The 27,833-nt window shown below is 50.3% G+C and overlaps 1 protein-coding gene across 2 annotated transcripts; it reads right to left on the bottom strand.

The window, feature by feature from the left end:
* Window positions 1-27,693, bottom strand: Tmprss13 (transmembrane serine protease 13). 2 transcript variants are annotated; one of them, XM_059266882.1, is made up of 13 exons: window positions 27,673-27,693; window positions 17,661-18,120; window positions 16,526-16,630; window positions 13,784-13,906; window positions 12,795-12,924; window positions 9,885-9,977; window positions 8,934-8,977; window positions 7,645-7,807; window positions 6,667-6,839; window positions 3,034-3,132; window positions 942-1,084; window positions 634-786; window positions 1-27 (listed from the first exon to the last, which is right to left on the bottom strand). In XM_059266882.1, exons 1-13 carry the CDS (start codon window positions 27,691-27,693, stop codon window positions 1-3), a joined length of 1,734 nt encoding a protein of 577 aa, XP_059122865.1. The 2 variants fall into 2 exon arrangements, with proteins under 2 accessions (XP_059122865.1, XP_059122866.1); XM_059266883.1 differs by lacking the exon at window positions 16,526-16,630.
* Window positions 27,694-27,833: the final 140 nt, after the last annotated feature.

Here is a 27,833-nt window from a genome sequence, read left to right as displayed (position 1 = left end):
TTAAGATTTCCGGAAGCGTACCTCGCTCTGAGGAAGAGACCAGGAAAACAGATTAAGGGTGGGCATGAAACTTAGAAGCCCAAGGGCTAGAAAGCCCAGGGCCCAACATTCCCTAGAGCTGAATGCCAGCTGGCACATTCTCTAGGAGAAAGGGGAAGCACTTTCATGGCAGGCAGTTCTGGTGAAGTTTCCCTCTGCATTCTGCATTATCTTCCCTTGCCCAAAGAATGGGGGAGGGTTGGCCATAGCACCGGCTTTATGGTTATAGACAGGAGACTGGCAAGGAGGCAGGGTCTGGCTGGGCAGAGCCAGCAGAGCCAGGGTAGATCCATGTTCCCTCATGGTCAACTTCCTGCCATGGAAGGTAGCCCCCTAGCACACTCTAGTGGCCAATTTGGATACCTTTGGCTATCAATGGGAGGGGAGAACAGTACTGGTGCTGGGGCCATGACTAGGTTCACCCTTTTATAAACCTCTGGGCTCTGTTCCAATGGAGGGAAGGAGGGAAAACAGATATCTTGGCCTGGTCCCATGCCTGACATCTAACCCTGTCTTAGACATCCCCAAATGCACAGGGCTCAGGTGAATACCCTCCACCCTCCTCCAAGCTCAACCCCTGGCCTATGCTCTTACCTCCATCTTGCTATAAATCCAGGGAAGAACTTCTGTCACTTTGGTGTACACACCAGGTTTGTTCCTCTGGCCACAGCCTGTGCCCCAGCTTGTGACGCCTGCCAGGTACCAGCGGTTGTTCTGCTCACAGACAAGAGGTCCTCCACTGTCTCCCTGCAAGAAAGAGCCAGAGAGTGAGTCAGCCTGGTGCAGAAGAGGGGTCCAAATCAGGAAAAGATAGGTCTCCGATTCCCATGTCGATCTTAGCATTCCAGCCATCTCCCATCTCCGGGGTCATGAGACCTGAGCCCCACCCACAAGGACCTCACCTGGCAGGAGTCCCTCCCTCCTCGAAGATCCCCGGCACACATCATCCTTGGGGTAAGGTAACTGTCATAGACCGAGTAGTCATTGCACTTCTTGAAGTCAATGAGGTTGACCTGAACCTCTCGGAGAAAGGCAGATGTCTTCTCTTGAGTGAGGTGAACACGGGGAGAGAGAACAGGAAGCCAATGAGACTGTGAAAAGCTTCACAGCTGTCAGCTGCACCCTCAGGACCCAGAGTCTGAGTCCCCTGGGAGTAGAGGGCACCATGTCTGTGTCCAAACCCACTCCAAGGGGGCCTTCTGTGGTGGAACACACATTCTCACACCAGACACAACTCACCAGCCATAAAACAGAGATTTGCTCCCACACAAACTCACAAGCCTATGGGCTACCTGACTGCAACGGTTTGTATGGACTGTCAAGTTGGCAGGGCCTAGAATCACCTCTGAAAGGAGCCTCAGGAAACATCTGGGAGGGATTTTCTTGATTAACTAACTAAGGTAGGAAGACCCATCCTAAATATGGGCAGCACGATTTCATGGGTTAGGTCCTAGACTGGATAAAAAAGAGAAAGGGGACAGACTAGCAGTCCTTATCTCCCTCTGACTGCAAGTATGACCAGCCGCCTAAGCTCAGGCTGCCCTGACACCCCTCCCAGGAGGGGCTGTGGAACTGTGAGCTAATAAACGCTTCCTTCCTTGAGCTGTTCTGTCAGGGATTTTGTGGCAGAGTAACTAACACCCTGAGTTGGCACACACTCATCTACATTCCAAGCATCATCCCATGTGCCATTCGTTTTCAGAAGCCTAAAGACTTTAGGGCAGGTCTTGATCTCCCACTTACATATCTAGACACATAGGACTGAAGAAATGATCTGCCCACCTCTGTGTAGCTAATCACTGAACTGGCAAGGTCAGGAGGCTGGATCCAGACCAGTCAGGTTTCCATCATAGGAAGCAGGGAATAGTGACCTGTCTGGTGCAGTTGACCTGAATGTAATGACCAGGCTGGCCAGGCCACAGTGTCCTTCTGAGGGACACGGATGGTCATCTATGGCTAACCCCAGACAAGGCGCTCAGACTGAGTGAGGACAAATGAAACTACTCCATCATCCTTCCTTTCTTCCTTGTCCCAGCCAGGCCTAGTGGTACAGGCCTATAACCTCAACTACCCTGGGGGCTAAGGCAGAAGGATCAGTTCAAGGCAAGCCTAGGCTGCTAAATGAGTGCAGCTTCAGTTGGGGTGACCCACTGAGCACAAAGGCCTAGTAATGCCACTCAGCAGTAGTGCACTTTTTTTTTTTTTAGCATAAGCAAGAGGCTCTGGGTTCAAGACCCAGTACTGCAAGTAGGAAGTCCTTCTGCAAACAACAGATATGAAACATCCTCTCTCCCAGTCAGCCCAGGGCCCGCTGCTCCTGCACCATCATAGCCTGAGACTCTACCTTCCTTCTTGAGGAGATTACTACATTTTCCAGCCACTGGTTCTCAACAGCATCCAACTTAGAGAAAAGTACCACTTCCTTGAACTCCCCCCAAGGTACACACATCCTACAATAAGCGCTTTTTAATAGCATCTTTTAAAAATATTCATTTATTTCATTTGATGTGTATGAACTTTTCTTTGTTTGTATCTAGGTACCTGGTGCCCTTGGAGGCCAGAAGAGTGCCTTGGATGCCCTGCAACTGGAGTTACAGGCTGTTGTGAGCCACCATGTGGGTGCTGAGAATAAAGCCCAGGTCCTCTAGAAGAGTAGTAAGTGCTCTTAACACTTACTACTGAGCCATTTCTCCAGTTCTTCTGACAGCCTCTTACTGAAGTGTGTGTTTCCCCTCACTGTCCTGAGCAGTAAACCCACCTTGTTCAGCTGTAGGGGCTTCCTGGAAGTCTTGCCTAGAAAGTGTTCTCACATGGACAGTGCCAATATAATCACAGGTGTCCATGTTCATCTATGAACCATGAGTCTGTACACCCAAACTCTCGCCTCCATAGGCTTTCATCTGCATACACATGGCCTACAACACACACTGTACAAACACACACACACACACACACACACACACACACACACAGTCTTGCATCTCTTCTTCTCACCATCTGTCTCCTTGGTTTTGCCAAAGCCAGTGATCCAGCAGGTCTCATTGAGGCCGAAGGTCTGACCGTGCATCGGGAGGCAGGCAGGGTGGATGTGAGCTGCGACGAGACAGTTAGGTGTTAGCGAAAGAGCAAGGTTGGGGGTTTGGGTAGAGGGAGGGGTGAGGCAGAGCAAACACATTACAGGAATCTGATCCTTTCTCTCGCCTTGGCTCTGAATCCTTTAAGGCTTTGGACTGACCAGATATGGAAGCCAATCATTTCATCTGAACCTTTCAGTCTTCAGTGTGCTGCCAGCATCCAGGAAGCCACTCTGGTTGCAGTGTCATTGTGTACACAAGTGTAGAGCTGTGGAAGCTTGCTGGAGCCAAGCTGGCATGGGGAGGAGGAAAGGCTCCCTCCATCACGAGCAACTCTCCTGGCTAAGACTCTCCCAGGCCTTTCCCTCAAAGCATGGACAGTGAAAAATAAGCTTCTGGTGTTAGGCCCCTGTTGCATACCACCTGATCCAGGAGGACATCTGTTGGCTGGCCACCACTTGGGGCTCTCTGTCTAAACAGTCATCTGGCATGGGGTGAGTCAACCGTCCAAGCAAGAAGAGCACATAACTGAGACCACAAACCCCTGCTAACTAGCTCCCATGCCAGGCACTATCTACCAAGTGTCATTGCACATCACTTCATGAGCTCCCTCAGCAAGGGCTCCCCTTGGATGGTCTGTGATACTGACCACTCAGCTCCGAAGGACAGGAGGAAAATACTCACTGGTAGGATTTTGCAGTATTCTCAGCCATTTGTTATGTTCACTACTGCATTCTGCACCCATTTCTAGGCCTGACACAGGCTCAGGAATCTATGAACATTTGAGGAGGGAGGGGGGCACTAAAGAGGGAGAGGCGAATTCAGGTCGTGATTGTTAGTTTTAGATGTCAACGTGCCATAACCTGGCATCACTTGGGATGAGAGTCTCAGTTGAGGAATTATCTAGATCAGGCTGGCCTGTGAGCATGTCTGTGGGGGATTATCTTGATTGCTAATTATGGAAGAAGAGACCCAGCCCATTGTGATCAGCTCCATTGCATAGGCTGACCCTGAACTGTCTAAGAGAGCGCTAAGCAGCAAGCAAAGATGCAGCTATTCTTTCTGCTTTTGACCATGGATGTGATGTGATGAGCTGCCGGAGTACCTGCCTTGATGGCCCTGGAAGGATGGACCACAACCTGGAATTGCGAGCCAAATAAACTCTAACCTCCCACCCCCCACCCCACGTTGCTTGTGGTCAGGGTCCTTTATTACAGCAGCATAAATGAGACTGGAGCACATGTTAAATTCTTTCATGAATTGGGGCTTCAACGTTAGTATCCACACATTTTGTCTGCTAGAGAGTAAACACACCAGTAAATGAAAATGGAAGGGTAATATCTATTATTAACAAAAAATCAAATGATTTCTTCTTTATGCTCATTGTTGAAATGTATCTTAACATGTAACACAGTTGTATATATCCTGTAGCTGTAGATTGCTCTTGTTTGGGGAAGTGTTGTAGAATATTATTTTAAGATGTGTTTAAACAAAAAAAAAGATTTGTTTATGCTGTGGAACATTTGTTTAATGATGCAAATATGTGTTGCATTCTTTTGTGTTATATTTGTTTAACTCTGTGAAGCTGGGTTGCTTTGCCTGTCTAAAACACCTGATTGGTCTAATAAAGAGCTGAATGGCCAATAGCTGGGTAGAGAGAGAAATAGGTGGGGCTGGCAGGCAGAGAGAATAAATAAGAGGAAGAAGGAGACTGAGGAGAAAGGAGCAAGAAAAGGAGAGAGGACACTCAGGGCCAGCCAGCCACAGAGTAAGAAGTAAAAAAAGGTATACAGAATAAAGATAAAAGCCCAGAGGCAAAATGTAGATGGGATCATTTAAGTTAAGAAAAGCTGGCTAGAAACAAGCCAAGCTAAGGCTGGGCTTTCATAAGTAATAAGTCTCAGTGTGTGATTACTTGGGAGCTGGGTGGCGGGCCCCCCAAAGAGTAAAGAGCCAAAGAGTGAAAAACAACCAACTACAGGGAGGAGTTTAAATTATTGAGTTTTCACAGAAAATACTGTGATTCAAGAAAATCCTGCCCTGGTTTGTAAACCAAAAATCCAAGCATATGGTCTGACCCTAGGACTATATAAATCTGAACTGCGGTTCTTAGATTTAAGGACGTGCCCACGCCAGGAGAGAAACCGAGTAAAACATGGGTGTTTTAGCCAAATGGTTTCAGAGTTGTACAAGGTCAAGAATCCCTGTTCAGGCTCATGATTTGTTTGTGTGAGCTGCCCAGAAAGAGGCTGCTTGAGTCCACAGCTTAGCTCTAGTCTCCATAGATGAGCCTGGGTGGGCATGGCCATAGCTCTAGGCTCCATAGATGAGCCTGGGTGGGTGTGGCCATAGAGACAGATTGCACATCAGAGCTCTCTGCCCAGGACTCTTTCTCCTCACCCCACTCTGACGAACTAGCTGTTCCAATGGGTGGCAGACACTGCTTACATATGGATATGTGAGGAAACACCAGTTCACAGGCTCAAGACTTATTACTATGTCTGTGTAGTAGACACACAGTAAGAAGTGAGCAAATGAGTGAGTGAATGAATGAATGAAGCCTTCTTTGACATTCAGTGTCCCCAGTGATCTGGGAACTTCTGTGGTCTTTCTGTCACGGGGCCTCATTTGGTCCTTTGTTCCCAAGTTGGAGCAGTGAGTCACATAAAACTGTGCTCAACTCATGTTCTCCACGGCTCCATGCCATCAGCTAGCCCAGGTGGGAAGGAGCTTGACTTGGAGTCAGATCCATCTACATACCATCCAGGAGGCCAACTGTCACTCAAGCCCTCAGTTAACATCTTTCTCTAAAGCTCTACTTTCCATATGTCAGACGGAGCTCATAGGCCCTGTGCTCTACTGGGCTGGTTGGGAAGAGTACACACAATCATGCAAACCAAATATGTGTGTCATGGCTTAGATGTAAAATGTGCCATATAAGCGTATGTGATTGAACACTTGGTCCCGGCTCTGCTTTGGGAGGTTGTGACACCTTTAGAAGGTGGTCTTCACTGGAGAAAGCAGGCTGCAGGGGGTGGAGCTAAAGGTTCATAGCCCATCCCCACTTCCTGATCTCACTTGGATATGAGCACGCTCCTGACACCGGGAAATTACCCGCCTTCTACTGTGCTTCTTCTCCATGGTGGACCAGCCCCCTCACACCGTGAACCAGATAAATCCTTCTGACCTTAAATTGTTTTTACTGGTGTTCTGTCACAGCAATGAGACAATTAACTAACGCACACTGCCTGGCAGCTGCTAAATACATCGTTACTAACAGTGAGTCAATTCTATTTATATAAGATTATTTATATTAAGATAGTTATATTAATATTTATATTAAGACCAGTATAGTCTTATAGACCAGAACTTTACTCACTGAGTCAAGTCTTCCAACCCCCGCCCCAGCTTTCCTACTTGTAAAAGAAATGTGCTTCATGAAATGATCTCTAAGTTTCTTTCCCTTTGCTATGACGACACCCGGAAGCCTAAAGCTGGGGAAACAGGGGCTTCCAAGTCAAGGGTGATGGGAAGCAGGGACACACTCACTCACCTGAGAGGGTCAAAGGCTTGGAAAGCCTCATGAGGGCGATGTCATAGTCATCCTGCTCGTCGGTGTAGTTACCATTGATGATGATCTGGGAGATAGAGGCAGCCTCAGGGAGCTGGTGCAGGTTGCTGGTGCCTGCATACACCTTCCAACCCTCCAGAACCTTCTCCCGAGTCCTACAAGAGCCACAGAGTATAAATACTGTTAAGTTATACAGCAGAGGTCACTGGCAAGATCTGAAACACACAGGCAGTCAAAGCAGGAGCCCCAGCCTGAAGACAGGAGGATGGATAAAATGACCTCTGAATGAATCTTCTATCTTATGAAGCCCCAAAACTATCTCTCACTCTCCTCAAAATTGTTCTGAACTGGCTGCCCTGAACCTTAGAGTATGAAAAAAAAGTGAATGAATGAGTGATTCTTCTGTGTGTCATTCATCCCTACTACCCCACCCGCATGCCACTAAGGACGGAACCCAGGATGTGGGACAAATGGCATCAGCCGCGGAGATTTAGACAGGACACGGTAATGAAGATTCATTACTCAGGGAGCCAGTTTCCACAAGATCTGTGCTATGGGTCCCCAAAGGCTGCTGGAGACTCGGAGAAGCCAACTGTGCCACCCTCCTGCTGTCCCTCAAGTCCTGAGACAGAATTCCCCGTTGTCGTCGTCGTCACCCTCCTGCTGTTCTGCAGCTGTTGTTGCAGGAGGTGGAAACAAGAAGCCGGAGCTTCATTTCATCTGCTCTCCAGGGAAAGGATCCGAAGGTCTTCTTCCGGCCTGCTTCGCTTTGCTTAGGATTCTTGTTTTCCATCCTTGGCTCAAGCTCAGGGCCAAACCCTCATTCACACTCCATCTTTGGAGCAGTAACTAACCCCAAGGAACTAGGCTTACACTAAAGTGTCCATAAGCCCTTCCTAGTGGGCTCCAAGTCCCCAGCAGCATCTGATGAAGCCCCGCCCCCCCCCACCAGGCACTTACACAAAGAAGCAGTGGGCAGCCGTGAGCACCCACTGGGCATCGATGAGTGTGCCCCCGCAGATGTGGGTGGAACCAAAGTGTAGGCTCACTTGCCAAGGCCACTTGGTCTCTGAGGTCTGAGCCCCTCCCACGATCCTCCCGGTCATAGCTCTCAGACCACAGTCTGGGGGGAATGGAGAGAACGAAACAGGTCAGAGGATTCTTTTAGAACCTCTCTTACTCTTCTTGGGCCCGGGGCAGGCTTGGGCAGTCCTATCCCGAAGGTCACCCCTTGGTCATACAATCTAATGTGGCACCCCTATTCCCTGTCCAAGCAGAAATAGTACAAGGTGGTCTTAACCTTTGGGGTTATCTAGTAGGAAGTCTGACCTCAGAGGGCATCCGCCTTGTTCCCATTCAGCCGTTCTTGCATTAACCTGCCAAATGCTTACTTCGTACCCAATGCTTTGGCATTGAAGCTGGCTTGGTTATGAGGGTGAGTCCCAGGGCTGTCACCAAGGGCCCGGAAAAGCAAAAGATGCTGTCACAACCCTGAGGTGGTGAGAATGAGTGTAGCAACCTCTCATTTCAGATGAAGGAGGAGTCCACGTCCTGTGCTGCATAGCTGGGCTTGCACAAGGAGCAACTCCGCAATGAGTCAAGCCCGGGACAAGGAGCGGCAGCCTACATGTGTGCTCAGACATGGGGCTTTTCTGCTTGCAGAGGAGAGAGAGCAGCACACTGTCTGAGCAGTGGGTACTGCAACCACAGCAGTGGACCAGCCTGCACCCCGGTTTCACCAAGAACATAGAACTTGTGGAGCTACTCACAGCTAGGGCTTAGGGGTCAGCTCCAAGGTCAGGTATCAGCTCCCCACCTGCCTGGGTTCTGATCTTGGGCAAGGGACATTGGGTAGTAATGGTAATTGCCCTGCAAGGCTCTCAAAGTCAGTAACTACAGCTATACCTGTACAGACACAGGAGCAGTACCCTCCATGGACCAGCGCTCAAGTGAGCATTGACACAAATCTCTCAGCTAGCCCACTCCTGCTGTCCTCCCTCAGTTCTCAGCCTCTACCAAAAGTTCAGGAGACTCACATGACTCCCTTGGAATGACAGAGATTGCAAGACCGAATTTCCCAAGGTCAGAAGGACTAGAAGGGAAATATTACCCAGGCATTCTCACGCTCCCTGGCCCTGAAGCAGACTCACGGGCTTGGATCCCAGGAGCAGCCATCTTCCCTAGAAAGGTTCCATCCCTCTGCCCTAGAAAGCCCCCTAGGCCATACTACAAGAAGAAAATCAGCTTACGGGAACACTGGAGGGAGACGTACCGCTGGGAAGGACATTCGGACCTGTAGTACGGGGACACAAAAGATGAGAAAAGGAGTTAGTAGCTGCCTCGTCTTCCAGACTGGTACCTGCTCACATCCTGTCCCATTTCCAGGGAAGCTACCTTTCACAAAAAAGGTGGAGACTCAGACCTTCCCTCTCCCACTGGGTGATCCTCCTTATAGTGCTTTCTCCGGGAATGTGGATGTGAGCAAACTACCTCCACCATCATCCCCTTCCCCTCCCAGTTTTCATTTGGTGAATCACTCACATCAGCTAGTTCCCTGTTCTTGGAACCCAAGCAAGCCTTCATGGTCCCAGCCTCATTCTACAACTAAGCAGACCCCACCGAGCCTCTTCTATAGCTTCACGATCGATCCCCAATGTAGCATGCAGAGGGCCTAGCCCAAAGCAGACACCAAGGGACCATTGTGTCTCCTCTCACCCTCACAGTAGGTGAGCAATGCTAGTGCGAAGACTTCCATCTTGGGGGAGGGGGCTGGGACAAAGAGGAACTGCCGTGCAAAGCTGACAGGGGGTGCTGAAGCTTCACAGGTGGACCTCCTGGGCCCTGACTACTTGTATCTGTCAGTCCCCTGCTCCTGTCCCCAATGATACATCTTTCCAATCTAAGTCTACCAGGGGGAGCCTTGTGCACTAGCTCTCTATGGCCCCACAGAGATCTCTTAGATCAGGCAAGCCCTTGGAGATTAGGAAGCAGGAGCCTCTGACCTTGGGGTGATCTCTCTACCAGATCTCAGATAAGAGCTTCTAAGCCCTAGGTGTCCACAGTACTCCTGGCACTTTGCAATGGAGCCTGGGAATCTGGGTCCCAGGAAAGTATGGGAGGGGTATCCCTGACTCTAAGCACCTTCCACTAGTCCCTCAGTCCTCTGTTTGCACACAGTCAGCCCAGTTGTTCCACTGCACCTGTAGAGGCTTTCCTGGATGGTGGAGTTGTATTCAGAGAGTAAGAAGCTGCTGGTGATGTCCCTATGGGCCACCTCGGTTGTTCGGTAAGCACTGCAAAGAGGAGGGAAGAAGAATGAACACCCTGCAGTGCACAGACCCTAAGTCCCCTTCAGCATCAGAGCACTGTGGATGCCCACAGGAGCTCCCTAGGGAGACCTTGCTCAAGGTCAGAGAATCTGAGCTTGCTTTACCCAGCGGGACTGTATAACGGGATGATTTGGCCACGGCGTGGTTACCAGGTGTTTTGAAGGGTCTACACTTGGCTGTATATTGTGCTTTGATCTTGAAAGGGAGAGGTCTTTTGTCTCGCCCCTTGACATTGTATAAAAAGCTCTTTGGAAAAAACTTCGAGGCCACTGGGTATTGACCCAGGGCCCTCCCAAAGCTAGCCTGTGTCTCTGTCTTTCTCTCCATCTATGCCTATATTTCTATCTAATACCTCCTCATTCCTCTCTCCTCCCCTCAAGAACACTTCAACAGGACGGAGCTGGAATCCGACAGAGCACCACAGACTGACAGACAGAGGCAGGCTAGAATAGCCTGTGTGGTAGCCAGTCCTGCACAACATTCAAAGCCTGGCTCCACCACATGCTCTGCTCCTGCCCCCACCAGCCCTACGACCGGCCCAATAGCTCTCCAATATGGTGTAGGTCTGGCCTCATCACCAGTGCCTGGTTAGAAAGGCATATTCTTGGCTCTACATCAGACTCACTGAAAAATCTCTGAGAGGCACCCAGCAACCTAACATGTTTTAACAGCTCCAGGCAGTTCTGATGTATCCTTGACTTTAAGAACACCCACCTAGCCCGTTATATGGGGGCTGGCTGGTTTTTACATCAACTTGACCTAAGCTGGGGGCATCTGGGAGGAAGGAATCTTAATTGAGAAATGCCTCTATAGGACTGGCCTGTAGGCAAGTCTGTAGAGCATTTTCTTCCTTAGTGAACTGGGAGGGCCCAGCCCACTAAGTGTTGCCATTCCTGGGCAGTTGTACTAAGTTCTATAAAAAGGCACAGCTGAGCAAGCTGATAAGCAGCGTTCCTCCATGGCCTCTGCCTTCAGTTCCTGCCTCCAGGGTTTCTCCCCTGACTTCCTTCAGTGATGGGGTGAGATCTGAGAATGTAAGCTAAAAGAAACTCTTTCCTCCCCAAGTTGCTTTTGGTCATAGTGTTTTATCATAGTAATGGAAACCCTGACTAAGACACCATACCAACTGTGGCCCATAGTCCCGTGGCATTGGCACCACCCCAGACCTACTGAGCACCAACTGCAAGCTCAAGATCACCCAGAGAGTGGTCAGTATACATGCCGGTGACTCTCCAAACAGCATGCCTCAGACCTGGGCATTTGCTAAAGAAGTTCTAGGTCCTAATTCTAGAGATTCAGATTGTGAGGTCCGTTTTTACAAGCACCCTTAGGATTCCAGTATGTTTTACTCTCTGCCTGGAACTTATGTACACATCTAGAACATTCTATATGCTTCCATGAACTGGGCCTGTGAATATGCCGTTCCTCTAACCAAGCACATTTAAGAACCTTCTCCACTGTGTCCCAACAGAGCCCCACATATATACCCTTGGTGTGGGACTGCTGGAATAAGCCTTTCCCACATCACAAGAGGGTCTTGTCTTGTTCTTTTCTGCCTGTGTGTCATATAATCTACTGGAAGCTCTGTGGATGCTCTCTGCATCGATGGCATCCAAAGAGAATGCCAAGAGCTTTACACTTGCCCGAGATCACACACAGACCAAGACACCTGGGGCTTAAGTCTGGACCAATCAGTTCCTCCTTTACTCACCAGACTCTGAGGCCGAGGTGGAGGCAGAGAACTAGCTCTGAGTCCTAGCTCCAACCCTATCTTTCTAGGTATTTCTTCTAAGGGGAACTCACAACCTCACACTCATCCATGCATCCCTAAACCACTTAGCTTAAGAACTCAGAGAAAGGGCTCAGGGCTGCCTCAGCTGGGAAAGTGCTTGCACAAAAGCTGGAAGACCTGTGTAAAGAGGCAGGCATGGAGGATGCATGCTCATAACCCCAGCACCGTAGAGACAGGCAGATCCCTAGGGCTCGATGGCCAGCCAGACTAGCTTACCTCGTAAGCTTCAGACTGATGAGAGACCCTCTCTCAAAAAATAAGGTGGCTAACTCCTGAGAAACACTTGAGGCTGACCCTCTGTCCTCTACATATATGTATATACATGTGCAACCACACACACACACAACTCAGACCAAGATGGTGAATGGAGGTGCCCATCTGGCCTTCCGGTAGGAGGAGCCTTCAAGTAGGAAGGTTCACCCACTTCTGAAGCCGTAAAACGTTTAAAGCCAAAGCTTCACAGGGCTTGGCCCAAACCACACTGGTCCTATCTTGTTTCTCATTCAACGAGCTTCATAACCAAGCCACAGCTGCTCTAGTTCAAAGTCCACCAAAGGTTTTGCACATCTGAGCTCCTAGTGCCCAGTGTAAGAAGATAAGATCTGCCCAAATACCCACCCTCCACACAGAGCCATCCCAGAACCATTCAGTATGGTGATGGTCCTGAAGGTGTTTTCACAAAAAGAGCCCTGGGGGAGACCAGTGCAATCACAGCTTCCCCAGCACTCCGTGGAACCCAGGCCACTGCCTTTATTAATGACTCAGGGGTGTCCTGCGTCAGTGGGATCTGCAAGGTTCCTGCAGGGCCCCTTCCCTTCTTCCTCCCCCTCTCCCTTCCTCCCTCCCTTTCTCTCTTCCTCTTCCTTTAACTTTTTGAGACAGGCTCTCTGTGTAGCGCTCATGCCACGCCCCCATTCGCTCATGCCACACCCCCATTCGCTCATGCCACACCCCCATTCGCTCATGCCACACCCCCATTCCATGCTCACCCGTCAAAGCCCAGCTGCTGGCAGGTCCTCTTGGAGTCGCTGTCATTCCAGCTGCTGCTGCAGACAGGGAGCCACTCACCAGAGGACCCAGAGTAGACCTTCAGCAGAGACCTGTCCCAGTCGAACCTGACTGCAGAACAGAAAAGGGCAGAGCAGGGTCTCAGCACCCAGGAAGTTGCAAAAGGCTCTGGGAGGCTTCTGGGAGAGGTGTGGGAAGGCTGAGCTGCCCAAGCCGTGATGTCTGGAGGCCCAAGGCCTTCATAAGCACAGAGCTAAGGCCAAGAGGCTGTGGCTGGGCAGCTGTTCATCCATCAGGACTCAGGAGGCCATGGCTGGAAGAGGGACAAGCATCTCACCCTTAGAGGGCAATAACATGCTCAAAGAAAGACATAAGGAGCATAGTATCGATAATCTGAGTGTGAGCTAACAGGACAGCCTTGGTCACAGATAGGTGCAATCATGGGCAAGGGCGTGTGCACTAATAAATGCAGACTGAAAGGATGGGGCACCCACACCCCTCAGCAAGGGTGTGTAAGACCACACAAGCATAACCACAGAGGGCTAGAGCTCAACAGGTCTTTGTGCTTGTTTAGGACATGAAGAAACCAAAGGGGTCACAAGTCTGAGCAAAGAAATTGGGTTCCAGAGGGCCCCCCCCCCCCGCCTGTCTCCAGGCAGATTTTCTGTTTTTCTCTCTCTCACAGAGTTTCAGATTTTATGTAACTGTCGCCAATCTCAACCAGTCCATTCATTTTAAGTTAGGAGCCCTAAGAAGCAGGTAATTGATCCATGTCACATGATGCTGAAAACTAAGTTTCAAACCCTGTCTGCTGTGACTCAAACCAAAATCTTCTCATTTTCTGCCCAGGCCTTTGCCCGAGCTATGACATTTCATAATGTAGTCGCCAGAGTGTACATGCAGGCACACACACACACACACACACACACACACACACACACACACTATTCCCCACGCTCAGCCTTCTTACCACAGCCCAGCTCATCGCTTTTCATTTTGCAGTCCACTACTCCATCACAGCGAACTGCGTGGTTGGGGCAGCTCTCCGTCGGCTCTTTGTATTTGATCCCCGTGTGGCCTCGCCAGAAGTAGACTAGAAAAACAAAACAAACAACAAGCAGGCAGCTGGTTTTTAACAGAGCCTGAGGGACAGGACACTCAGCAGCCCAAGGCCCTGGGGATTCTCAGACACCGACCTGCAATCCCTCTTGGACTCTGGGGCTCTCGTCCCCCATCTGTATGGAAAGAAAGGGCTGCTCAGGAATGTTCTAGAAAGCTCCTGCAATTAGAGCAGCCCCAGACAGATTTGAACAGCCAGCCACCCAGAGAAGGAAAGGAAGAGACCAAGAGAAGTGATGAGAGATGGACATGGATCCTACTTTGGAAGCTTCCTTAGCTTATATGCTAGAGATGATAGTAGCCAGAGAAACCTTCTTCTCCAGTATCCCAGAGTTCCCTCTCAGAACCCCTCTGGCATCCCTTCTTCTCTATGCTACATACACACACATAAACAGAGAGGTGGGGAGGAGAGAAGGAGGGGAGGAGAGAGAGAGAGAGAGAGAGAGAGAGAGAGAGAGAGAGAGAGAGAGAGACAGAGAGAGAGGGAGAGTGAGCATGCCACTACCTGGCCTGTCTTCTTAATGGACTCCACCATGCCAGCCTCAGCAGCTCCTAAATTTGCATCCTCCTCCCTCACCCCTAAGCGTGGTTGTCTCTTGTACTTGGTCCTTGCTTCCCTGCCTCTCTCTGTGCCTTTCAGTGTCTTCTCATTCCACAAGCAATGTTTGGCTGATTTCCAAATGTGCAAGGAAACGTCTCACACCTTATGGAGGAACCAGCTCCAAGTCTTCCTCTGCCTCTAAACCTGAACTGTTACTCTACCGCCTGAGACACCTCCCTATGCAGCCCCCACAGACCTATCATCTAATGCCTCACCCAACCTCCCAGCCTCTGTTAAATCCTCAGTTCTAACCTCACATTGTCTCCTCAGTTCCACCATGGTCTCTCTCACTCAGGAGAAGGCCACCCGCTGAGACAGTCCCTTCCCAGTCCAGACACACATCCTCCTAATCCCTCAATGCCTCAATGCCGAATGCTCTCCTCTCGGTGTCTTTCCCTCCTCCTCTCCCCACACCCCACCCTAGACGCTGAAGCTCCAGGATGTCCTGGATATTCCTCTCACAGTGCCTGGGAAGCTGCACATCCTAGGACCACTGTGAGGTGTTTTGGATGGAGTGATGATGGGAGAGTAACCTGGAGGCCGGGCTTGACCTACAGATCACACGACCTCTCTGGCCTCCATGAAGGAGCTGTGGGGACTTCGGGAAATGCTGTAGAACCAGGTTAGAGCTTTAAGGCTGCTCGGTGAGCCTGCCCTTGAGCGTCTCATGGCCCTCCATGGGTCATTCCTGTTGTTCTCAGAAGCAGAGTACTCTGCTGGCCAAGGGAGATGGAGAGGACGGGGGTCTCAGGTCTCAGCTCCTGCACCGTGATAATGACCACACCATCCAGTCAGCAGGTGGGGAAATGGAGACTGGACGTGATAACTAACTTGCTAACATCCTACAGCTCATGAGAGGCAGAGGCAGGAGCAGGATGCTGGAGCAGGAATGTGTGGTACCAAAGCTGTAACAGCACATTACCCTCTTCCCCAACAGCCATGGCACTGCAAGTTTCCATGCACCTATCCATCCCTCCATTCCCCATCTCATGCCGCCTCTTCCACAGAATCCTTCTCAGCCTACGTTTGAAGCTTTGTGGCCTCAAGTAACTAAACAGACGGACTCCAGGCTCTCAAATATGTGTCTCCCCACTGGGTAGATGGATTCCTTCCCTCTACCCAATGTAGACCTTGCTCACCTGTTCCCCTACCACACACACCCCCCACACACACATACAGACACACACACACACACACACACACACCTGATGTTCAAGAGAGACATAACGGCTCCCATATTTTCCAGGTCCTCATCTGGACTTGCACACGCCCTAACTAGCCCCACTCTCGCTTATTCTGACAGTCACATTGAGATCACTTAGCCTGACATACTTTTAGCTCTGTTTCTCAGGAGTGGGTGACTTTCCTGGTAGAGAATAAGATGATACGTGCTCATCTTTGCTCCCTCCTAGACTCCCCTTTGGGGCTGGCTTCCAAAAGATTGTTGATCAAAGAGCCTGGGGCATGTTCTGGGTATCTTTTTCCAAAGGACAAGATGAAGGGTCTGAATCCCCAGACAGTACACCTTGTCCCATTGACCTTTGGAGACTTTTTCATTATTTTATGGCATGTTGGTTTTTATAAATAGCTACATGTTTTCATAGTGAGATTTTTATGTCAAAATTGTACATTTCTCTCACATAGTTCTCCTAGTCTAGGTAGAGTGGAATAAGATCGATCTTATGAAGTATGTGCTGAATTGAATGATTAATGATCAACTCAATTCCATTTGATGATAGTGAAACAGAGCCCAATATAGTTAGTGCAATTGTTCCAATGCATCATCAGAATTCAGATGCAATGATGGACCCAAACCCAGAATCCCATGATACCCCACACTCTTACCCCAATCATCTCAAAGGAGCTTGATACCCTATGATCCAAGGTCCTTATGTGGATGTAAGTCCCTCTGACCCATGGTATGGCTCCATGACTGACCCCATTCCATTCTGAGATGACCCAAACCCACCCTGGCCCCTCTGTTCAACTCACAGAGAAGGATGAGTGAGATCACCAGGCTGATGAGAAGGATGATACACCCGATGAGTGGCAGCTGTCTCTGTGTCTCCTGCCAGGAGAACTTGGGCACGCTGAGACCTAAGAACAGGGTGGTAGGGAAAGGAAACTGCTGGGGAGGAGTTCAGCATGCGGGAAGTCAGAGACAGAAGCCAAACTGGTCCCTGAGGATCTTGCTAGGACCCTTGCACCTTGCAATACATCTCCACCCCTACCCACCCATCTCCACTCCTCTTATGTAGTCCCTCCTCTTGGCCAGGCACTGTGCATGTGTCTGACTATTTCATCCTCACAGCATCCCATGAGCCGAGTCTTATTAGGCACCTTCTGTAGATGGGGAAACTGAGGCTCATGGAAATAAAATAAGTTATCCAAAGTCACTAAGCTAGTGACTGACAGGACAGAGATTCAAATGCAGTGTCTCATTCCAGAATCCACCCCACCAAAGTGCCTCTCCTACCCTGGACAGGGACAGGCTAGGATGGGCCCTAAACCTTGAATATTTCTTCACAGTCAAATAGCAACCAAGCCTGAGTATATGGGGGTAAGGCAACGGGGACAGGTTGAGGTCTGGGGTAAATGAAAACAGTTGCCTGAGGGGAAGAGTCAAGCCTAGAGGCCCACTGGCCTCTTTGACTTCCCGGCAACTGAAATGCTGAACCTCATCCCTACCCCCACAAGTTTGGAAGCTTGGGTCAGAGTCCATCTCATTCTTCCTCCACATGTGGACAGACATATTGACCATGACCTTGCACTACTGCAGACCCTGGCTTTCCCAGCAGGTGTGCAGATCAGCCCAAGGAAACAGCCCCTCCTGTAGCCAGGAGCCCTTGTTCTTGAAATCAGAGCTCTACAGTAGGCACAGCAGCCTCCAGTGTCACGGTTTCCTAGCTCCTTTGGGTCCCCTCCTCCTTTTGCCTAATTGTCCCATCTTAAGCTGTCATGTCATGGTCCCTTTCTACCCTCACCTCTCCAGGTACCCCACATTCCACTCTGGCTGTCCCCCATGTCATTATCCCAGGGTCACAAGGAGCAGAGTGCTTTCCGAGAGCATCCCTCTGCCCAAAGACACTGCCCTGGTTCTCTGCCCTCCCTGCGATGGCCCCCTTACCTGGGCTCTCCCTGGTGGCCCTGGTGGCTGGTGCTGACCTGGCAGGAGATGCCCGGATGGGGACAGCCCCCACTGGTGTTGCTCTAACAAGGTACACTCTCGTTGGGGAGGATGTCGTGGAGGCTGACCTGGCAGATGACGACCTGCCCGACGATGACCTGGAAGGTGATACCCTGGCTGGAGATGTCCTTGCCGGAGAAGCCTGAGGAGGAGGTGTCCTTGCTGGAGAAGCCTGGGGAAGAGAAGCCCCAGCTGGAGATGCCCGGGCTGAAGATGTCCTTGCTGGAGAAGCTTGAGGAGGAGGTGTCCTTGCTGGAGAAGCCTGGGGAAGAGAAGCCCGGGCTGGAGATGTCCTTGCTGGAGAAGCTTGAGGAGGAGGTGTCCTTGCTGGAGAAGCCCGGGCTGGAGATGTCCTTGCTGGAGAAGCCTGAGGAGGAGGTGTCCTTGCTGGAGAAGCATTCTGCAAATAGAGTGAAGGGCATTCCTGTGTCTATTCCCAGGCAGCCCATCCCAGCTGTGGGCTCTACGGAATGGGAGGTGAACACTCTGGAGCAAGTGGCTGGGGACAGAGAAAGGCCTGTGTGTGCTTGAATATACTCAACACAAGTCCTGAGCAGAACAGTTCAAAGTTCTCTTGAGAACAATGGGCACAAGCCGGGACCATTGTCACTACTGAGTAGGACACAGCGAATATACTTTTTAAATCATCTCTTCCAGGAACCAGAGGCAGTTGGTTTGGTCACATCTTCACTTTACTGGGGCTTGTGTGTTGGGTTCAAGGAAGATTTTGACCACACTCAAGGCAGGGACCAGCCAGTCTCCTGTAGGGAGCTGCTGGGGTCCATCGGTGGGCAGGGGTGGTTACACATGAGTGCCCTTATTCCAGCTGCCCGCACAGGGATGCATCTGAGCGTGTTTAGGGACATTCAGGCACCTGCTTCTGCTGCCCCAGCTGTTCTGACACCGAGGCCACCCTCTAACCACTGCTGTCTAGAGAATAGATTTCCAAAATAAGCAGACAAGGGGGGTGGGAACAAGGAAGGCAGAACAAGAGAAGACATACTTGTTTTTATGGGTGCTGGGAGTTGAACACAGGGCAGGAAAATGCTCCATCACTGAGCTACATTCCTTTACCCAAACTTGGCCCTGGGCACAATGGGCCACTAACTACTCTGCCCCTTGGCTGAGAATGCACTTGATGACAGACAGTCAGGCAGCCCTTGGTCCCAATCTTAGGCCTGTCCTTGCAAAGCAAGAAAACTGGAACCAGCCACTGGGTCACTTAAGCCTTTTGTTCATCTGTAAAACAGTCTGGCCCTAATTGGGAGAGTCCTTGCCAGGGCCCAGGATACAGAAGTCACCTAGTAAATAACAGTTTCTTCTCCCCTTGGCTCTCCATGCACAGGATTAAGAGGACCAAGGCTCAATGGCCATGGGGTCTGAGTGAATGATGGGAGAAAAGAGTGTGGGAAAAAAGCCAGACTATGGTCATTCATTTAGAGGGACAGGTCTCAGCGATGTGAGCCCCTGAGTGAACTTGCCAGCAGTGGTGGCCTGAACTTTGGCTCCAGGCAGGGACCTGGTATTACAGTACCTCCACTGGCATCCATCCTTGCAAACTCACACCAGGTCCTCCCCAATACTGGGGAAATTCTTATGATTGGCTACAATAAAATACACTTTAGAATCAACCACAAACTTCCATGTCTGTGTCCTTCTGGGGTTCTAACCTCATCCTGAGAATTGGTCATTCTAGAAGCTAATTTTCTAGAGTTAGATTACCAAAACCACAGAGTCAAGATTCCACCCCAGGTTTCCTTACATCCCCCTTAAGGCAGGAGAAACTGTTGGTGTTGTTTTCTGAACACAGACACAGGGCACTCTGAGCATTTGGAGCATGACGAAAGAACTGGGGTCTGGGGCCTTGTAAGGCAGGATGGGGGCTGAGGCGGAGCCCAGTTTCTTGGCAGGGTCTTGACCTTGTGGTACTTTATGTTGTAAACTGTGGTTGCCTCCCCGCCCCTACTCCCCCACCACCACCTCCCAGGTCTGGTTGAAGCCTTGTGACCCAGATCTGCAGCCATTAGAGTTACAACGACTATGCCTGAATTCAGCCTCGTGACATGAGCAAGTGACGTCACACCTTTCCACGCCAGCTTCCTTATCTGCAAGGTGTGGGTGATCACCCTGCTTCGTATCGCAGTAGTCACAGATGAGCCATGCGGAGCACTGGTACATGGCGAGGGCTGGGGTGACACCATCTGTGACGGCGGGCCTGCTTGGTGTTTGAGAATGCTTGGCTCGAAATCCATCTGTTTGAATAGGGCTGCACCCATTCCCTACTAGGTTTCCTTGGGCAGATCAGCGCGAGCTTGTTTGACTTGCTTAAACAGGGCTAATCCTTCCTCTGACAACCAGGAATCTATATGAACAAGCCTGGACTATACCCGAGGGTCAAGCTGTAACAAAGATAACAGCCCACGAGGCACCTTTCTTGGCCCCACGTCAACCTCCTGCTTGCTCTTTGTAGTTGGTATTGTTAGCTCCACTTTACAGAGATTGGAACTAAGGGCTGCTGAGATGTATCAGTGGGTAATAGAGCTTGCTGCCAAGCCTGAAAACCAGAGTTCAATTCCTGTAACCCACATGGTAGGAGAGAAATGATGGTTGGAAGTTGTCTTCTAGCCTCCACCACACCACACACACACACACACACACACACACACACACACACACACACACACATGTAAAAATGAATAATAAAAAGGTGATCAATTTTCAAATTTCTAGGTCGCGTCAGGAAGAGGGCTTGGGTTCTAACCAGGCCAACTTGTAACCAATGATGTCACAAGTGACCAGAGCAGTCTCCCTTATCTCTCCAGGGCTCACCATCTGTAGAATTTCACACATACCGTCCAGTCTGGTTCTCACAAGGGGCCTGGTGAGCAAACTGTAAGAATAGCCATCCCTGCCCCCACCTCCTCTGGCTTTGTTTGTTTACACAATTGCTTGTGTGGTTGTTGAGATGGGGTCTCATGTAGCTCAGGCTAGCCTTGAACTCTTGGTGTAGCCAGAGATGACCTCGAACTTCTGATGTGCCATCACACCCAGCTTCGGCAAAGGTGAAGATCAAACCCAGGGCTGTGTGCATCCTGGGTTTGCGCTCTACCTGCCTAGCCACAGCCACAGATCGACCCACCGCACTCTATCTGGGGGAGTTGGGACTCCAGGGAACGACCCCAGCTCCTCAAGTAAAGGAACTCTCAATATTCTGAGTCCCCAGTCAAGGACTCTAGCTGTCTCCAACTGGGCTTGACCCTGTGATCCTGGCACCTCATCATGAATGGACTGGGTTAGAGGGGAGAGGGTTAAGAAGGTCCAGGGCAAGGTGTTCAGGGAAATTAAAGAGAGGAAGATTTGTGAAATTAGAGTAAGAGAGAGTGAGAACAGAGAAGAAACTGGTGATGGGCCAGCGAGGTGAGAAGACAGTAGAAGCCAGAGTAGGTAATGCTGGAAAACTGGTAGGTACCCCTGAGTCGGAGGGCATCAAGCCCCAGCTTTGACAGAGTCAGCACTGTGTTACCAGAGCCGGGGGTGGAAGGTGGGTAGTGTAGGCCTCTCAGACTTGTGCAAGAGGAGAGACCTAGAACCCCCAAATCTGAATGAGAAGTGCCACTTGGAGAACTGGGAGTCCCAGGAGGGTGTCAGAATGGAAGGGCAGCCCCAAGGCAAGAGGACAGATGCCACTGAACTTTGACCCAGACTTCACAGGACATTAGGAAGCTTCCTCACCTTCAGAGTTCACGAGAATGCCAGCGCCCACAGCCTCCCTCTTTATGCATTTCATGGCCTGCCACTCCACCCTTCGGGAAGTTTCCTGATGTCTAACCTACTACAGCGCTAACTCATTTCCTCCCCCTCCGTCCTTGGAGAGTAATGCAGAGATGTCACCCTCCCATATGGAGGCTTGACTTCGCCCTGACAACAGATGGGGCCCCAAGGAAGGGAGGAGACTTCTTGTCCAAGGTCCCTAAGTACGAAGGTAGAATCAGGAGACCAGAACTCAGGCCTCCCAATCCCAGCCTCTGCCAATGAGCACAACCCCCTGAGAAAATAATTTGTGACCAAGTCCTTGCTGGGCCCTGCCCTTTGTACAACCTCCTACAGACCAGAGGCAGTTCAAGCTGCATGGGCAGGTGTCTATGACCGAGTTAGCACCTGGATAACTCGGGCTGTTTTCTACCTCTGCCATTCATTCCTTCTGACCCACCCCGTGGTCTCTAAGGTTACCCTTTGTCATACCAATTAGCCACCAAACACACTGCATCACCTCTGATGCTCCTGGCTGTGCCTGAGCAGCCCTGGGGGCCCTGTTCACAGCTTGTTGGACTTTCTAGAGGTTCTGGTGTATGGTAGGAGACCAAGAGGGCAGGAAGCATATACATGAAGGAAGGCAGAAGGTTGGACATGGCTGTGTGTGGCTGTCACCCTAGTACTGGGAGTGAGACTCTAATCGTTAGAGCTCACTAGCCAGACCAACTAGTTAAAGGAGAGACTTTGTCTTAAGGCAATAAGGAAGACACTAGGCAGCCTGCTCTGACCTCCACATGCTCGTACACCTGTGCACTCACATGCATGCACCACACACATGAACACACACACACATGCATGTGAGTACACACTCACACACACATGCACGCACTCGCATGCACATGCATATATATACTTTTTCCAAAGTCCCATATATAGCAGAACAGGGGCTAAAGACCCCCAAGCATCCCCATTTCTAGTCCTGTGCCCATTCTACCTCAGCTCCCAGGGATGGATTCTGCACCCCCAGGTGAATGGGGTATTTTTTTTTTAATTTCTCTCAGCTGGTGGGGCATGGCAGTTAGTTAACAGCCCCTGTCTGTGTCTTGCACTGACCTCCCCTGAGTTTCCTGCGGGTCAGTCAGTTAGCTAGCTGTGGCTGCAGGTTGAGCTCCCTGGCTTCTCAGCCCCACATGGCCCATGAGAAGAGCTCCACACAAGCTTTTCTGCTGGACCCAGAAAATGTGCAGTGGCCACCACAGTGACAGCCCATGAACCTGCCTAAGACAGGCCTGTGGAAGCTTCTTCCCAGGGCCACTCCCTTGTAGAACCATCACTCTGAGGATACACTGGGACAGAAGGACCACTAACCAAAGCTTTCTTTCTATGACGTGATGGCCAAGGTCCAGAGAGGCTCTGATGTGCCCAAGAAACCAGCTTGTGGCAGTGGTAGGGCCACAGGTCTAGTCATCTGGTCCCATCTTTGAGCTGCTACTATCTAATGCTGGGCTCTCCATCGCCTTCTTCCGATCACCTCCAATGAGCAAGAGTAGACGTGCTCTGGGGCATCCCTCTTTGCCAGTGACCCTGAGTTTTAAGGACTGTCAAAGGAGGAGGTGCATGGGCTAGACCATGGTCAGAGCCCAGCACTCTGGGGCCCTAATTCCTGCTGGAAGCTACTGCTGTTTTGTCTGTCTTTGTGTTTTTAAGAATTTTGCTCTACAGCCCAGTCTGATCTGGAACTCACAATCCTCTGCCCCTGCCTTTCAAGTGCTGGAATAATAGGTGGGCCTCACATTGTCTAGTCCGGGAGTGCTCTTTGATAAGGCATAGAAGTTCTTGTCTACTGGAGTCTGGGGACAGGGAGTGAAGACAGGGAGAGGCGGGGTTGGGGGAGCTCAGACGCCATCTTCACATGGGCCAGACTGGTCTGGGACAAAGCCGGGCTTCTCTCTCTCTCTCTCTCTCTCTCTCTCTCTCTCGTTAAGGAATTTTTTATCCATTTTAGGTACCAACTACAGATCCCCCTCTCTTCCCTCCTCCTGCCCCTCCAGCCTTCCCCCCACCCCCTTCCCGTGTGTCTCTTAAGGCATGGCTCTCCTCCTTTAGAGAACCCCACAGATACAAGGCCCTTCAGAATGCAGGCTGTTCTCCATTGCCTCCTCCCAAACCCAGCACCAGTTTTCCCAGGCATATGTACGCAGAGCTCAGGAACTCCGTCAGCCTGTGCAGCAAACCCTGTGTGAAGCACAGGGGCTTGCTTCTACTCCTAGACAGCTATGTGAGCTAGGGGACAGTCACGTCCCTGTCAGGTTCTAGACTACTTCATGCCTAAAACGAAGGGGTTGACAACTGTTTCCCGGAGGTTTCCAGAACACACTAAGGTCTCATAGAGTTACCATGGAGCTCAGTCGTGGGCCCTCATGGGGGCCTGAGCCCTTTCCCCATCTCAGATAGAAATTGACATTATTTCATGCAGTGACCTCTACCCAATATTTCATTTGAATAGAAGAGGCAGCAGCTGCTGCAAGAACTTGAAAATGACTGCCTTGGGCGAGCACCCCAGTTTTTTCCGTTCAGAATGCCTCTTGGCACATAAAAGAGACCAGGAAGAGGAGCCAGAAGATCATTCCTCACTGTTCACTTGATGGCTTGTTCATTCATTCATTCATTCATTCATTTGTTCATTCACCAATGACTTTAAAGAACATGGTGTGTGGACCTGGGGAGACGGCTCTAGCCATGAAGGCGTGAAGATCTAAGTTCAAATCCCCAGGCCCCATGTAAAGTCGAATGTGGCAGTGCACATCTGTAATCCCAGTGCTCCTATAGTGAGATAGGAGGCAGAGACAGGAGAATTCCTCTAAGGGCATGGGCCAGCTAGCCTGAAGTATGTATGCAACAGCTAAAAAAAGAGACTCTGTTTCAAGAAAGGGCCAATACTGAAGGATGTCTCTGACTCCCACACAAGCACTGTACACACACACACACACACACACACACACACACACACAGAAAGAGAGACAGAGACACAGAGAGAGCATGTACACATAACATTCATACATCATATACATACATAAAGATTAAAAACAAAAACAAAGCACTGACCGCTCACTGTTGCCAAGCAAATGCTATTTCCTGCCTCTGTTTCCCTGCTAAGCCTCTCCTGTCTGCAAAGGCTGGGGTGGTGACAGTAGAGAGCTAGGATCTAGTGGGTACTTTGGGCTGTCTCACGCAGAGAAGCCTCCACCTAGGACTGCCAAGGCCTTTGCTAGGAGGGCAAGCTGGTGTTCTGTTGTGTTCTCCCACCTGTCCACCTGCCAGGGTACAGTCCACCTCCATTGTTGCTAGACAGGAGGAAGCTGTGTTGCCAAAACAAGGCACTTAAGCTAAGTGGTCATTGCTCCATCAGCCAGCCTTCCCGCCCAGCACTGAGCCTGAAGCCCGACACGCACTCCCACATATTCACACTAAGTCACAGGGGACAAGGCGGACTGAGGCTCGGTGGGGTGTGCCAGGTGCATGCTGATCAGCACCAGTGACAGCATGAAACAGATGTTCCAGGTGAGGGGTGTGGCCCTGCAGGACAAAGGCAAGCTGTTGGAGGTGCCTCCGGTTTGGGGCTGTGGGATGACAAGGAGTCCTGAGTGTACTGGTTTCCCCTTCCATCTTGGGAAGGTGGGCAGCCTCCTGGGAAGGGTATGCACCTTGGCTCATCCTGGGCCTCACACATCCTCACATCCAGCCAGCTGCACTGCAGGAACTCCCAGCCGAGGAAAATCTCTTCTCCAAAGGACCATTGCTTGATCAATGGGTTGACTTCAGTCTTCCTTAGAAGGCACTGCAGTTCCCCAAGCATTGAAAACCAGGACCCACTTGGCAAAAACACAGGATCTTGACATTTGTCAAGAACAGCACAGACACCCAGTAGGACACACTTTCAGTCCTACTCTGTATCATTCCAGTGACAGCCATGGAAACAGAAAGCGATCTCTGGGGCCATTTGTCCAAACTTCTTCTTTGTCAGATGGGGAGACTGGGGTGTAGAGAGAAGATGTCTGTCCCAATGTAGAGGAGCCAGCACTCGACTCCAGACAGAGATGATGATGATGAGAATTCTACATGTCCTGACTATAGCTGCAGCTATGGTATAGCAGACGCCATTGTAAAGGAGCCTTACTGTACAAACGACTTCCGAGACTCCTTGAGACAGCTGTTCCATTTTACAGATGGAGACACTAAGGGACAGGAAGCTGAAGTGGCCGAGTTCTGTCACTTCTGCCTACCATTTAACAAGTGGCTCTTTCTTGGGTTATTTTCCAACTACAGTCTTGCTATGTAGCCCAGGCTAGCCTGGGACTAACTCTCTATCCTCCTGCCTCAACCTCCAGCATAGTGGGGATAGCTGGTAGCTACTACCCAACTCATTCAACTCTGCTTTCCTTTGAATACAGAGCAGCAGAGTGCCTTCTCCACCGCTTCCTAAGAGCCTCCTGAAGTTCCTGCACATGCTACAGGAACACCAACAGCTGAAGCCCACTGGTCACCAGTTCCTCTTTCTTTGTGCAAAGAACAAAACCCACAATGCATCTCTCTGCCACTGAGCTCTCACAAAGAAAGCTCCAGTTTCTTCTTCTTTTTTTCTTTCTTTCTTTCTTTCTTTCTTTCTTTCTTTCTTTCTTTCTTTCTTTCTTTCTTTCTTTCTTTTTCTCTTTCTTTCTTTCTTTCTTTCTTTCCTTCCTTCTCTCTCTCTCTCTCTCTCTCTCTCTCTCTCTCTCTCTCTCTTTCTTCATTTTTTTGGGGACAGAGTCTCACTATGTAACCCTGGCTGTACTGGAACTCACTGTATAGACCAGGCTGGCCTGAACTCACAAAGATCCACCTGTTTCTGTCTCCCTGTTGCTGGGATTAAAGATGTGCACCAACACACTGAACTCCTCCATCCCACTCTTATTTAATCTTAAGAAATCAGATGTAGACAAGATTATGGGGCCACTACAGACTCCTTGCTCCTAACTCTGGGGAGGTAAGTTCCCCAGATGGACATCACCTCTGTAGCCCGACTCAGGGGGAGGGGCAAGCTCTCTGCCCATCCCCAACTCAAACTCACCACCTTCTAGATAGCTCAGTCCCCATCTTTGGGTCTGGGAACTAGCAAGTTCCCAAGGAGGACAGCCCACGGCTGTGACTGTGGTGTCCCATGCTTCCTACAAAACACCATTTTCCCCGTGTACTCCCTTTCTGCTTATCGTGAAGGCATGAGCCAAAAGGACCAGAGGGGAGAGCAAGGAAAGCAGCCAAGAAAAGGAAGAGTCTAGAGGGTCTGGAATAGGAGGAGAGGAGACAGAACCCTTAGCAAAAGCATACCCAGGTTCAGAATGGGCCACAATATAGCCGCAGCCTAGAACATGGGATGGTTTGTGCTTCCTCCAATCCAGAGCTTGTTCATCCTTCCCAGAGTCTCAGATCCCACTGTATCAATAAAGTACAGAAATGTGGAAAGAAACAGAAAACATGACCTAAGGGAAAGTTAAGGAGAAAGGGGCACACTGAACAAAGCTTCGGGGATACCCGATACACACATGACTCGCTTTTCTACACAGACAGCCCCATTGCTCTCCACCACCCCTAAAAGCAGCAGAAGAAAGAAGCCCGAGATGTAGCAGAGGACACTATGTTAAATATAAGTAAGTACTTTCCATGTGCATTAAGTCCTCTAGTAAGTGACCAAGGCTGGGTAAAAATCCCCATGAAAATCTTAAATGTATATAGGAAAAAAAAATCACATTTTTCTGGGAAGGTTTAGGAGTCTACCTAGGATGTAATCCTTGAAGATGAGTTCAATATTCTTGGTTTCCAAATGAGCAAAAAATAACTTAGATTAAATCAGATTCTGAGCCAGCAAAGCTGACCACGGAACAGCAGCAATGTCTTTACCAGGGCCCAGGCCAAGCCCTGTCCGGGCCTCAGCCACACAGCCCTGGGGTGCCTAGTAACCAGACCCCATATTTTGTGGGTTTCTCCTCCTAGGGCTCCTTCTAGGGATGAAGATAAAGGGAGTTGAGATCTCCGGGCCCGGGCAGCTTCCAGTGAGAAGAGGCATCCTATTCTCCCTAAGCCCAGGGCAGGCCTTGGCAGTATCCTGCCTGTCTTCAGGCTGCCACTGCTGCTGGGAGAGCCTGGGAGATGTTGGTGCACTTACCGGGTGGCTGCCTCTGTCCATGGTCTAAGAGAATGTGTCTTCCAGGCTCAGCTGATGTCAAGGGGAAGATCCATGTTGGCCCCCAGATCCTCCAGCATGTGGAGAAAAGGAAACTGAGGACTGAGGGCCGGCCCCCAGCAGATGGGGCGGGGAAGCTGGTT

This window comes from Peromyscus eremicus, chromosome 7 (genome assembly GCF_949786415.1).
Source record: "Peromyscus eremicus chromosome 7, PerEre_H2_v1, whole genome shotgun sequence".
In the NCBI taxonomy this organism is placed as follows: domain Eukaryota; kingdom Metazoa; phylum Chordata; class Mammalia; order Rodentia; family Cricetidae; genus Peromyscus; species Peromyscus eremicus.
Note: the sequence above shows the minus strand (reverse complement) of the source record. Positions and strands in the feature narration are given on the sequence as shown.